Here is a 14745-nt window from a genome sequence, read left to right as displayed (position 1 = left end):
GTGTGAAATACGACTTTATAATATCAATGGATGCCGTCGGTTTGTGTCCGTCTGAAAAATCCATGAAGCTAGGACTGGACTTTTATAATGCAGAGGATCTCTGAGACAAGTTTACATGAACTAGTAATTAAATTATTACTCCGTATGTATTGTAAGACACAATCATTTACTGTCAAAGATTTTAGGGTCAATGTTGTTAGTCACTGACTGGACTTATGGTCATTGCTCGTCCGTGTCCGTGTCTGTAGCAGTCCGTGTCTGTAGCAGCGTTATGCCATGAACTCAAGTGCTTGGTGCATTAATTTGTTTGCTGTTCCAGACCATTTTTCAAGCATAGCTGTAGCACTTAACAGCTGTGTTTTAAATAATTAACTGATACACGCTTAAATATAAATGGAGGAACGAGTGGATGAATTTGCGATGAACTGGATCGATTATATAGCAGCAAGGTGACACGTTTTTTTTTTTATCCAGGTGACCGAAAAACCGAAAGAGGAGCCAGACTCTAAAGGGAGCCCATCTATATCTGGAAAGGCACAAGAGTGAACCAGAGGAAAGAAAACCAGTACTATTTGGTATTTGTAAGTACTATGTTTCTTTAGGAAGGTGGTAGTGGTGACTTACTGTAACAGCTATGACTTTACATGGTTGTTCAGAAGGTCAGAGGTTCAAGCCCCAGCACTGCAAAGCTTCAGAGTTCTCGAGCAAGGCTGACCCACTTTATGCTCTGTCCACAACTTCCTGGTGTATGTGAAGAAAACACTATGTACAAATGAAGGCTGCTGCTTCTTTGCTGTCATCTGTGTTGAAGGGATGTTGATGGTAAGCAGATTGGGAATGAGATTCTAACAGAAACTGTTCAAGAATGAAGCTTGTCCTTGTTCTGATCGGTAAACAGAAGCAAATAGATGGTGCAAGCTATACCTAGCAACAGATGAGCTATAGTCAGTAATTGCTTAGTGATCTTCCTGTTCTGCTTGTTTAAATTCCCTTGTGAATCCCTCATCCTCTTCATATCAGAGTGATGGGAGGGGTTGAGTTAGTGAGTGACAGGTCTGACAAGGGAGAGGCTCAGAATCAGGCTGTTTACAGCACGCAGCAATCTCTTCGGTCACTTAATACTGCACAGCACTAGCATGGATCTGTCTCTCTCTCTCTCTCTCTCTCTCTCTCACTCTCTCTCTCTGTTTGCTCCTTATCTTCGTTTCTCACTGTTCCCTTCTGTGTATTCTCCATCAATCTTCTCTCTCTCTGGCTGGGAGGAGCAGGTGTAGTCCTGCCTCTGCCTCTCTCTCTCTCTCTCTCTCTCTCTCTCTCTCAGATCCTCCTCTGCCTCTCTCTCGTGCTCTCGCTTTCTCTCTCTCTCTCTCTCTCTCTCTCTCTCTCTCACATCCCTTTGCGATGACACTGTCTCAGTCCTGGGACAGCGAGGTACAAACAAACAAATAATTAAGAAGCCCTGCATTCAGACTGGATGGCAGTATCGGATAAAGAGAACATGAGGAAGACCTGAGCTCAGGGATTTTTTTTTTTTATTCCTTTCCTCCCTCTCTCTCTCTCCTCATTTCTCTCTTTACCGTCTGTCTCTAGCACCCTCCCTTCCCCCTTCCTGCTTCTCTTGCTCCCTCACGCTGCGTTCTCCCTCCCTCCCTCTCTCTCTCTCTCTCTCTCTCTCTCTCTCTTTCTCTCCCTCGTTTTCTCAGTGGCGGAATGTAGCGGAGGACTGAGCGCACACTCGTTCACTCTGTGCTGCATGAACAGCAGTGGGACATGGCTCGGATGCTGCTCAAGCAGGAGAACGGATTTATCCTCCCTGTGGATTTGATCGCACACTAAACGCTGACCTTTGCTGGCTTTGCGGACTTCACCTGCTTGTTCTGTAGCTGCCGAATTTGTCCGTTTGCTTCAGCCTTGAGGAAAAGATTTGGTTTACTCTTCCTTTTCATACAGATGGTATCTGTAGGAGGTTAGCCCTGGGAGGGGGTGCTATGAATCTCGGCTGCTTGTCGGATGGTCTGACTCTATGGGATATGCAAAGCTGAGTCAGCGAGTGATAACGGGAGCTTAACAGGAGTCACTGAATTAGACAGTGACCAAGCTGGGAGAAATGACAGAAAAAAACTGAGCCCTCCTGGAAACCGGTTACTTCTCTGAAAATCATCTAAGGAACCGTAAAATTATAGGATTGTTTCTGACAGGTCAGATGCCTAACCTAAAAGACAGGATTTGAGGAGTGGTAACACAAGAGTGTGCTGCTGCACCGAGCTCTGCCGAGCACCTCTTCGCAGACGCATCCGCTCTCTGCATTCCTCCCATCTCGCTCCACCCCTCCGTCCGGCGTCTCCCCTTTTTTCTCTGCCTATTCCATTTGTCCTTGGAACCAGAGTCCTTTCCAAGTCCATCTACTCTTCTCCATCTCCTGCTTCTGGAACAGGACTAAAAGGATCGTCCCACGTTGGATTCTGCCAGCCCTGGTTTTTCGACCTCTGGAATTCTACTGTGCATCTGTGTGTGCGTGTGCGTGAGCTTGAGTGTGTGTGTGATTTGCATTTGCGGCATTGAGTGTCTGTGCTTTAAGAAGTGATGGATGTTTGTTGTCGGTGAGTATTTGCATCTGAGTGAGTGTTCTGCTGGGATTTCTTGATTCTTTTTTCATCTGATGTTCAACACCATGAGCCATGCTTCTGTGATCCTCCTGTGCCTGCTGAGTGCCCGACCCTGGGGTTAACCCTCTCTAAGCCCGGGGCAGGATGAGCGACACTTCTGGAGCTGTGACCACCTCAGGGGTGGTGATCCTGGAGGAACCAGAGGTCGGTGGGGCTTCTGGGGGACGTCAAGGTGGAGAGCGTGCTGGAGCTTTTAGGTGCGCCTTTTGGCCGAGACAGCAGACTTGGCTGTGTGTAGTTCCCCTCCTGATTGGCTTTGTAGGTCTCGGCCTTAGCCTCATGCTGCTCAAATGGATTGTTGTGGGATCTGTGCAGGACTATGTACCCACAGACCTGGTGGATGCTAAGGGTATTGGACAGGATCCAATATTCTTATCCAAGCCAAGCGCTCTACCCAAGGGCCAAGATAGCACCACTTCCCCCACCACCACAACCACCACTGTATCCTCAACCATCTCTACTATTACCACAGCAGTGAGGGGCAAAACTCGAACAGCAGCACCTCCTAATGCCAACCCTAGGGATGGAGGTTCCTCTGGCAGCCAAGTGACGCAGAAGACCACCACAACAACTGCCTTCACAGGCCGGACATCCACCTCCACGCCATCTTCATCCAAACCAACCGTCCTCAATGACTCAACCCGTGAGCACTCAACCACAGAGAGGCCGGCAAACACTCCAGCTCGGACCCACGTCAGCCGCAAGACACGTGAGTCCTGTCATCTGTCAGTGTTTCCTGCTGCTCTGGGCTTAGTTGGGTTTCTTGTCTCAGTATTAAGATGTGTTGTGAATTTTTATGGGCTGCTTTATCTCATTAAGAGTCTCATTTTTATTTGACCGCCTCATGGAATGGTGAGTTCCAATCGATTCATTTCATACTATTTTTACCAGTAGTTATGTGTAGAAGCATAACAACTTTTGTGTACTTATTATTTTCATACGGGGTATGGTCCAAATTTTGTTGCTAAAACATGCTGGAAAAAAGGTGTGTGTGTACAGTATGTGTGTGTTTTTAAAGTGAAATCCCTGCCTGTTAGGACATTGAGGTCACAGAGCATGTCAGCTATGTTTTGGCATTGCTGGAGCAGAAAGGGAGGGCCTTGTTCAAGGGCCCAACTTTGAAGGCCTTGTGCTGCTGGGATTTTAACTTGTGCCATAGAGGTCAACAGCCTCGAGCCTTACCCACTGAGCTGCCACTGTTCTCTTACTTTATTCCTTCTGTTATAAAAACCTTTATTTTTTACCTTCTTCAAGGCACTAGAGAAAAACTGCCTTATCTTTCTCTAACATAATCTGCTTTCAGTTAAACGTGTAAGGATGTAAGAAACAGAATAAGAATTTTACTTAAGACATTCAAGCAACTGATGTGCGGATATACAGTATATTGCTACAGATGTAGGTTAACTTGTACAATATAATAAGTGAGAACATATAAGCCTCCTTCCCTCCCTTTCTCTCTCCCTCTCCCTCTCTCTCTCCCTAGACTGTGAACACTGGGTTCATTTCTGCTTTGCTTACTCATTACAGTAGAGAGTTTTAAAAACGAATCAGCCAGAAGCCAGTTGTGATTAAGCTACAGTATAAAGTGGATCCTGATGAAGACATTATACAGTATATGTTTCAACACTTGGGTTGTAACAACAGTGTTTCAGACTCTTTACATCTCTTCTTTTTTCTATCCATATTTTTATACGTGTATAATTATATTCACATACAGTACAGACAGTCATGCTACAGTTCTTTTGAATGGTCTGTGGCCTCTCGAAGTGTTTCAATTGCACAGTTTGCGTTTGAGAAAATCTTTGGTGACTAAACATGTGGTCCTGTTTGAACAGTAATCTTGGTGTCTGTTTATTTAGACAACGTACATTCTGATCTATATCAGCCAGATGCCATATTGCATTCGCTCTCTCTTGTGAATATTTTGTGCTAACCGACTGATTTCATACGCGATTTGAGGGGTCCAAGCACTCATAACAAGTACTGTACCTCCTCCACTGGCCGGGTTCCTGCTAGCATTCGTAGATCGATATTGAAATATTAGTAATGAGTAAATGAAATTAAAGCCCAGGTTTTGTGATGAAAGATGACGTTTGTGTCATGTTCCTGCTGAAACTGACCGATAGCAGTCATGCTTTTGTAATAATTGACTTAATCAGGCCAATAATACATTCATTAAAATTGGGGGAATACCTTAAAGTCTTGTCATACGCGTTTCCGTTGCACAATTTCTGTTGATCTTCCGAGACGTCTGCGAACCATCCAAACGTGCATCCACTCAAATGCATTGTTTCTCCTCTTATGACAACAAAATCACAGCCTGACATTTTATAATGTAAGAGCATCTGGAGAAGCTGGCAAGAACTGCCATCCAACGTTGTTCAATCATGTAAATAATCTCATTTTAAAGGATTATGTCAAATACCTAGTTAGGTTTCTTACAGAATTTGGATTACAGTAAATCTTCCAGGCACAGAGCTAACAATACCTTAAAACCCAGTCACCTACCTCACTTGTCATATATCGCATGTATTTATCTGGATCACCAGCTTGTGCTGTAGAGGGGTTTGACATCAATCATCTCATTTAACATCTTTGCATATAGTTAACCCAAGACCGTGGGACGCGAACGCTGAATTATAACAACACAGAGACCTTACTCTTGGATGTTATCGCTCTCCTGATGCAGCTAAAAGGATCTCCTTTGGTGCTTAGTCTTGAATTTTTGATCTGAGTATCTCATTCTGGCTGAGTGTGATTCACTGGCACTCTGTGAGATTACTTTAGTCTGCCTGTGCTTGATCCAGATTAATTTGCCATCACTCCTGAGATAGGGCAAAAAAATGCAGCGGTCCAATAAGAAATTTAATATACTGCCACGTTTACTTTAGTATCGCAGCTAAAAAACGAAGAAGCCTACTTCACAAACATGTCGACATCAAATGGAGTAATCATTTATGCAATTTCAATATGCCTTTGTTTTGACAAGGTATATCCTCAAGGTATATCCGCTATGCCGCTTAACTGGCCATAGCGATCCAAACCTGACCGAACGGCTTTATCGGACAAGTGGGTTTATAGATGCAGCATCCCCTTTTCAGACATTCATTCATTCATTCATCTTCTACCGCTTATCCGAACTACCTCGGGTCACGGGAAGCCTGTGCCTATCTCAGGCGTCATCGGGCATCAAGGCAGGATACACCCTGGACGGAGTGCCAACCCATCGCAGGGCACACACACACACTCTCATTCACTCACGCACTCACACACTATGGACAATTTTTCCAGAGATGCCAATCAACCTACCATGCATGTCTTTGGACCGGATGAGGAAACCCGAGTACTCGGAGGAAACCCCCGAGGCACGGGGAGAACATGCAAACTCCACACACACAAGGTGGAGGCGGGAATCGAACCCCCAACCCTGGAGGTGTGAGGCGAACGTGCTAACCACTAAGCCACCGTGCCCCCCCTTTTCAGACATGTACATCCAAATTGGTAGGCTACCTGAAAGTCATATATATTGTACATGTCTTCCAAATTTGACCTGAATTGGCAGAAGCACTGATAAATAGACTCAGATCCTTAGACCCAGGTCCTTTTAGGCGAGGAAAAATCTGGCTAACCTCTGATCCTATGAAAAGAAAGATTAGGGAAAGGTACACTTGCACACAGTTTTTGAAGGAACTCGGCTGGGAGGTGGTTCCAAACATCTTGGAGAACTAACCGCAGATCTTCTGTGGATGTCGGCTTTCTTACATCTTTCTGTCTCTTCATGTAATCCGGGACACACTCGATGATGTTGAGATCAGGGCTCTGTGGGCGCCGTGCCATCACTTCATGCTGGTTTGAAGGCAAAAGGTAGTAACACCAAATATTGATTTGATTTAGATTTTTCTTTTGTTTGCTCACTTTGAATTTTGTAAATTGACAGAAATAAACATTCATTATTTATATTTATGAAAGCATTCTTTGTTTACAGCATTTTTTCACACCTGCCTAAAACTTTTGCACAGTACTGTATGTGTGTATGTGTGTGTGTGTGTATATACAAATTTCATCCTTATCCCTTCAATATTTAAAGGTATTTATTTTTCCTTGATTATTTTAAAAATTCTGCATTATTATATCATGTTACTTACGTCTTTCAGCAACGAAGCTCTCGGGTTATGCATCAACCGTTAATGTCCATACTCATTTATTATTAAATGTCCTAATCATTTATTAATATGAACTACAGCTACGAAATAATCTTTAGTTTTAGGATCATGTCCCCACCCACACTGTATAAACTGCTAGTACACGGATTATAAGGAGTCAACCGAATCAAATGCATCGTTTGCACCTTTAGTTCTTGGTGAGTCTATAGCTGAGGTCAGAGGTATTTACAGATACTGTAGCGTGTCCGCGGTGCAAGTCGCCACTGTGATATTACCTGCCCCACAGGGCTCCATGAGGATAAGCTAGACCTCCATCTTGCACTCCCTGATTAATGCAGGAGCTCCAGTTGGTAAACGCCCACACCCGCTAGCTCAGTATATAATTTGCATTTTATAAGCAAACGAGACCTAAGGTCATGACCGGGCCGCTCGCCTTTTTTCTTCGAAAATGCTTTCCTTGATCCATATGCTTATTTTGTAGTCTTTATTTACCTCCTTGGAAGAAACACAACCACAATCATATGGGAAAATGATATGGGTGGATCAATGAACTTAAGTGTGCTCTGTGTTTGTGTTTTTGAGCTAATGCATAATGTGTGCAGCTGTTTATTAATGACCCATGAACCATGACAGTACAGTTGCAGCTGTTCCTCTTTCGCTAGCGCTATATTGGTGCTAGACTACAGTAGCTGCTGTCTAAGAAGCTGGGGATGTACTGTACATACAGCACATAGACGAATGTGCGTCAGTTAGTTTGCCTATAACAGCATGCCCAGATGTGCTGTATTCCTTTTCATCTCTTTCTCTAGAGGTTAATACACCAAAAGCAATTCTAGCTTGTTGCGGAAAAACGGCAAAGCCCTCCAGCCTGATGACTTTCCTGTGGCATAAAACGTAATTACCGCTTGAGCTTTGACCGAGACCAAGCAGTGACAACGGAGGTTCTAGAGAGAGTTGAGAACTACAGTCAGAAAATGCAGCTGTTGTCCAATCAGACCAATCAGCTCAGAGAGCGGCGTGATGTAAATAGCGATGCTGATGCATGTAGTAACTATACAGCAGGGAAAGGGGCGGAACTGCCCTCTACACCTCCTCCTTAAAGTCACGAGAGACTTCGTAATTGGCAAAGGAGGAAGGCATAGAAGCGCTGATCTGACAAGCCATGATCTGCCTCGTCTGGATCCGCGTCAGTCAGAAAGGACTCCATCTGAACTCCATTGATCAGAGCACTTACAGTATCCCATACCATCAGCAATAGAATCGAATCCGGTCGCCATATCAACCCGGAGAAGTGCGACTGAATCGTCTTTTTCTTTTCCGAGATGAGTGCTGTGTTAATGGCCATCGATTTTTATTTATTTATTTATTTATTTATTATTTATCTTTCTTTCACTCATTGCATACCGAAAGCTTGACGAGATGCTCTTTCTTACAGGTTGATCAATGTCAGCTACTGACCGTTACCCATTAACCATGCCTTAGCCTGTTTTATTTTTTTTTAGCCATGATTAGTTAATTATCCTCTGCAATCTTTTCCATCTTTTCCGTTTGTCTGAAAGCGGCGACTTGTTTGTCCCACCATGTTCCCCTCCTTGTTCCTTTTAGCAGTGGCTAAAGAAAACCCAACTCAAAGAACCCAACTCCGGCTCCGTTAGAGCACGTTTTCACGACAAGAGCGTCTCAATAAAACTTAATGTCACCTTGATTTATCCTTATGAGACGTCCCGGCGAGGGAAGCGGCCCCTAAAATATTAATGATGAGAAAGAGAAACATATTCAATATGTAGAGGATGACTTGAATAATTGACGAAGGCAGGCGCTGACGAATTATCTGGAGGAGGAAGAGGAGGAGGAGGAGGAGGAAGGGAGGAAAGATGAAACAAAGAACGAGCGATAAAACATCCTGGGCCACTTGGAAAACAGGTTTCTGCTCAAGAATCCCGTCGAGGTTTTTCCCAAAGCTCCTCAAAGTTGGAAACGATGAAAGGTTACAAAGTGGCTTAACGCCGGTCCCGTTTCCTCTGGTCAGAGTCGCTTTGATAAAGAATTCGACTTAAATTAATGAAGATTTGTGTGCGAGAGAGCGCTTAAAGTGCTCAGGATGAGCTCCGGGGATGTTTGAACTGCTGCGCTTTATTGAAATTTTCATACTGAGACTTTTTTCAACCTCATTTTACCCTCTGTAACCAAACGCCTTTCTTATATACTCGTTTCAACGAGTCAGCCTGATTGTGAAAGCTTATTGTCGTGTCCAGTTATTAGTTGCCTTTTAATATCTCTCTTGAGTCACAGTTTTTGAGTTCATGAGTCATAATATGGCAGAAACACTGGCTGTAATAATATTCCAGGAGAGCCTTTCTACTTTCTTCTGCTTATTCGAGTTCAAAACACGATGTTCTTGCATCTTAAGAGCAATTTTGATAAATGAAACACTCCTGATTGTGTTTGCGAAGGAACAAAAGCGCTTCTCGGGTGCCTGAATTAACGGCTGTTTAAGACGCCACGACAGAAGATGCATGTGCTGTTTAAAATAAAACAACGAGCAATTTATTTGTCACGCCTCAAGGCGACCAGAAGCGGACTGAGCTTCGTCTTCATTAGCCCAGGATTCGTTTCTGGTTCCAGCGATCGGGCGTCGAGATCAATCATAACGGAGACCATCATCATCGTAGACGCCGCTTTATAATTGAGATTTCGTCCATTGTTCGCTTTCAGTACCGCACTCTCGCTTGCTTATGACGTCCTATTTACCCGAATTCAACCAAGCGTCACATCCCGCCTCAGGTCCTGGTGCACGTTACACCTCGCGTGTACTGTAAATAAAATGTGTGAGAGACAAGGGAAGGCAATGGGGGGTGTCACCAAATCCTTACAAATCTTTTGCTTTTGGATTAGCATCAGATTAGATCGGATTCCAAACTTCCTGGACATGTCAAACGTTAATCCAGAAAATGAAACAGTTTCTTTGCCAGTTTCCGTATCCTCTTGACAAGTCAGTTCCAAGCTGTTACACATCCGAACACTAACAAACATCAGGACTGGTTTATTTTGTGGTGCTCCAGGCAATTTATGATGTAAACACTTCCCTGGGCCTTCTGCTGAAGCTCGGCCAATCGGAGACCTCCCTGAATCGGCAACAAAGTGTTAATCTTTTGTCCGATTGAGAGCAACAGTACCACCAGGAAGACAGAGAGAGTTTGTTTAGGTGTTCATGTTATGTTTTGTTTCGTCTCCAGACTCGTTCTGTCGTTGGTCGTCGGCCTCACGTCTCCTGATTAGTGTCAGATGTATTCAGATTCATATTTATTAGTGGGTGTGGTGGTGTTTTTTCTTGAATGAATAAACACCTCACAGCAAGCAAAAAAAAAAAAAAAACACCCCACAGGAAGTGTGAAAAAATCCTGAAGGAATGTGGTAGCCTAGTGGTTAAGGTGTTAGGCTACCAATCAGAAGGTTGTGAGTTCGATTCCTACGTCCGCCTGGTGGGCCCCTGAGCAAGGCCCTTAACCCTCAATTGCTCAGTTGTATAAAAATGAGATAAAAATGTAAGTCTGCTAAATGCTGTAAATGTAAAAAAGATGCTCCAGAGCAAGTGAAAAATTGCCCTTAAACACCCTAAAGTGCTCAAAGAACTCCCCAAAGCAAGCAAAAAACGACCCATAAGTGAAAAAAAATCAGAGCAAGTGAAAAACACTCCAAGCAAATAAACACCCCACTGCAAGCAACAGCACCTGACAACTAATGAAAACACCCCACAGCAGGCAAAATATTTGATGTTTTGGGTGATCTTAACTTTTCGTCTCTCCAGATATCCAAACAATAACCGACGATTAGCCGCTTTGTGCTGCCGTAATTAACCTTGACCAGAAATCAAATTTGTTTGCTTGCGCTCGTTGGTTCAACGAAATTCCACACAGCCGCAACAAATTAATCTGGAGTTAGTGTGTTATAGCGCTATCTAAAGCTCTGAAGGTGAGCAGCTCTCTGAGGGTGAGGTAATGATTCTGGACTGCTGCTATTCAGCGAATCAGATTTAACCAACACTCTGATTAGGCACGAGTAGCGATTTTCCTAGCGCTCGTCAGGTGGAGGTGCTGCACCGCTCTGCTTCTCCTCCCTTTCTCCTCCTCTCCTCACCTCTGTGGCACAAACCCAGGCTATATGCTGCACTTCCTTTCATCCCTTTCAATTTCTTTCAATTTATGTGGCTTTAAAAGGGACATATGGTCCATCCCCGTACTCGGTCGCTAACAGCGGCGGCGGTTAAACTAACAGAGCGTTTCACAATGTGTGGCGATGATGCCGCAAGTTCCACATGCAGACGCTCTTACTCGTTCCGGATGAGGACATAAGCAGTAGTGTTTGTTTCCTATTTCTCGCTCGAGTGTGTTTACGGGCGTTTGCGTTGCTCTTTAGCAGCAGAAGAGTCGCCTTGTCGAACGTCATCCACTTCTCTAAAAAAACACTTGACTCTGACAGCTTTTGAGATTAGATTGCGTTTCGGAAACTGCTCCGCTTTGGGGAATAGCCAAACAATCCGCACGCGCGAAAGTAAACGAACCGTACCAGTGGACGTCATCTGAATTACCTGTGCTTGCTCCTTAGCTCTTAAAATCACGCTGAAAGCAAAGTGGGCTGCGTCTCCAACAACTCCCTTAGCAGTGAATCTGTGTATCGTGTACAAAACGGGGCTCTGGTAAAGATTCTGGCTTTGGCGGAATTTCCTCCTCCGACTGTTGCAAAGCGGTTGAACCCAGAGACTCCTTCTATAAATAATAAACAAGCAAACAAATAAACATCACTTGATGAAAAATCATCACCACATCAATAATTATTAATGAGACCTTTCTAGAAAATTCCGACCAATCAGAATCGAGCGTTCAGCTGCTTCGCGCTGTGATTTCTGTGCTTCGCGACAGAATTTTTAGTCCGTCAAACTTTTTAAAACAGTCGACACCAACGTGCGCCGGATTATTATGATTTCTGAACACGACGGTTATTTTTCTCGTCGCCACAGCAAATCCGTCACAGGAATGCTGAACCTGAGGATGTGCACAAACGGCCTCACGGCTCAGATGGCAGATTAAAAGCGGGTGGACGCACCTACACACACACACACACTGACGCTGACCTCTGAGCGAGGCTGATGGATGGTGTAGCTCGCTGCTCTCAGCAGGCTGGTCGGTGTGTATATGTGATGAGCGTGTGTGGAGTTCCTGCTGAGAGGTGGGATTGAGAGCCTGTCAGCATGTGAGCTGTCACTTTTCACATCCAGCCATCTGGGTTCAGGTTGCACCTGCTGGGCTTTCCATTTCCCCGTTTTCAGTTTGCAATCCAACGTGAAACACATTAAATAATTTCTGATTCTGTATAGGATGTCGTTCGTGATCGTGGCGGCCAAACAGGCTAGACTTTTGCTGCAACAAAGTTTACGATGCCACTCGGAGGGGTTTTTTTGTGCAGAAAACTACACAAATTGTCCAAGTTGTAAGCACGAGAATCTTTTTTCCTGTTACGCGGATGTCACATGACACGTCTCGAACTAAATCTACAAATAATGGTTCATTTCATTGATTCTGTTTGGTTTGTTTAAATATTCTGATCTTATTTGGTTCATTTAATTGATTCTGGCTCTATTTGGTTTGTTTAAACTGACTCCACTTCAGTTTGGTTCATTTAAATATTTTGATACTGTTCGGTTCCTTTAATTTTTTCGATTCCGATTCCTTTTGGTTCATTTATTCGATACTGATTCTATTTGGTTCGTTTATTTGACTCTGCTTCATTTTGGTTTGGCTCAGTCAGCTAATCGAAGCTTAAATTCAAGTAACACGTTTTAAAAGCTTCTAGACGTGCGACACTAATGACTGAACACCACTATACAATATTTATCTGTTGTCGTTCTCCATCATCAACCCACGGTTGCAAACATCTCACGGTTTCATGCCGAAACCCCTCCTGATGAGAGCGAAGAGGAGAAGAAGCGAGAGAATCACGAGTCGTTATCTTTTCTCCTGCGTCATTTTTTTAATTTTTTTATTTTTTTATTTTTTGCAATCCTGCTTTTTGCAACCCAGCTTACTCCATCACAATACTCCGGCTCACTCGTTCACCCGTAATTCAGTGCTTTAATCTAAAATTACAGTGCAGGATCCTCCGCTTCCACGGGCCCGCAGCTTTAATTATACATCCAACACTGTCATTTAGATTGGATTAGCATTCGTGTTTTCGCCTCAACTTCTTGGCAAAATTTTCACGCATGAATGATGGCGACCTGATTCAATATTATTCCACTTTAAGGATGAATAGTATTGTATTTTTTTTTAATATCATACACTGATATCTTGAACGGATCATCACCACGCGCTCGCGTGTTCCGCTGCGGAAGTGAAAAGCGGAATCCGAAGCCGAACCCACGGCCGCTTTACATTTCTATCCACAATCGAAAAGATATTTGGAAAAGCAACCTGATGCTAGGGGGCATGGTGGCTTAGTGGTTAGCACGTTCGCCTCACACCTCCAGGGTTGGGGGTTCGATTCCCGCCTCCGCCTTGTGTGTGTGGAGTTTGCATGTTCTCCACGTGCCTCGGGGGTTTCCTCCGGGTACTTCGGTTTCCTCCCCCGGTCCAAAGACATGCATGGTAGGTTGATTGGCATCTCTGGAAAATTGTCCGTAGTGTGTGATTGCGTGAGTGAATGAGAGTGTGTGTGTCCTGCGATGGGTTGGCACTCCGTCCAGGGTGTATCCTGCCTTGATGCCCGATGATGCCTGAGTAGGCACAGGCTCCCCGTGACCCGAGGTAATTCGGATAAGCGGTAGAAGATGAATGAATGAACCTGATGCTAACGCGTTGTTGCGTTAAACCTAACGTAGATGCCACAGTGACAGAAATAAACTGCGCCCTAGACTCTAAGAAGTAAGTAGATCATGAGGAAGGATACTTCCTCAAATCTGACACTGACGGAGCGCGAGCAGGCGAGTGGTGGAAGCTGGAGGGCGAATCGTTGCGAACTCGAGTTCATTTCCATCTCTGACTGTCAGGTCCTGATCCACATCTCGATGGAGTTTGTCTTTGAAAAAGAATAAGATGAATAACGATAAGAATCAGATGACTATACAGTAAAGAACCAATGCACACTTTTGAAATAAAGAAGGCGTCTTTGGATAGTTAAGGTTAAGAAGGTTAAGCTCTTTGCTTAACCTTCTTAACCTTAACTATCCAAAGACGCCTAAGCAGGAGCTGATCTATTGAAATATTGAACGATCATGTCAGTAAGGTTGTGTTCAAATTTCCTGGAATGTTTTTTTTTTTTTTTTTTTTTAGATCGATTAGCTTCTACCAAACGGTGCATAGTGACGTCTTCACCAAACGTTGCCATGCAAATTGCACAGCGATAAAAATCCATCCATTGCGTTCTTTTCAGCAAGTCGAGGAACAGAGTCATAGAGGAACACGTCCTTTTTTTTTCCTCCCTATGGAGTGTCTTGGCGTATCACTAGCAGCACGATCGATATCCTTCTCTCCTGGATGGATGCAGAAGCTAAAAGGAAAATGGGCTCTTGTGCTGATGGAACAGCAACATCTCTGGGTCTCATCCTTATCTTAGTGACAGCAGGGGAGGGCTGAGAGACTTCAGAAAAAAAAAGAAACAAAAATGAAAGAGAGAGAGAGAGAGAGAGAGAGAGAGAGATCTTTTATTTATGAAGACAAATGGCAGAAGTCCAGCACATCGAGTTCGGATGGCGGATGTCAGTGAGACGGGTAGAGATGAGCAACATCTTCACCGCTGGAGATACGGCTCTCACTGCCAAGCTACAAGCCACTTATGAAACGAAGCCACAGGCTAAACAGCAACGTTGTGATCCACCTCTTACAGCGTCTGGCCTCCTAGCCTTCGTTTCTGTTGCGCCAGTC

The 14745-nt window shown here is 44.2% G+C and overlaps 1 protein-coding gene across 1 annotated transcript in view; it reads left to right on the top strand.

Annotated features, from left to right (window-relative positions):
- Positions 1-1855: 1855 nt before the first annotated feature.
- The window catches only part of LOC132846622 (pro-neuregulin-3, membrane-bound isoform), a 270076-nt gene continuing 257186 nt past the window's right edge, over positions 1856-14745 (top strand). The window contains exon 1 of the mRNA XM_060871314.1: positions 1856-3375. Coding sequence (XP_060727297.1) covers positions 2751-3375 — 625 coding nt within the window. The 5' untranslated portion in view covers positions 1856-2750. The remainder of the gene's footprint in view (positions 3376-14745) is intronic.

The sequence above is a fragment of the Tachysurus vachellii genome, chromosome 6, assembly GCF_030014155.1.
Source record: "Tachysurus vachellii isolate PV-2020 chromosome 6, HZAU_Pvac_v1, whole genome shotgun sequence".
In the NCBI taxonomy this organism is placed as follows: domain Eukaryota; kingdom Metazoa; phylum Chordata; class Actinopteri; order Siluriformes; family Bagridae; genus Tachysurus; species Tachysurus vachellii.
This window is presented reverse-complemented; position numbering and strand designations above follow the sequence as displayed.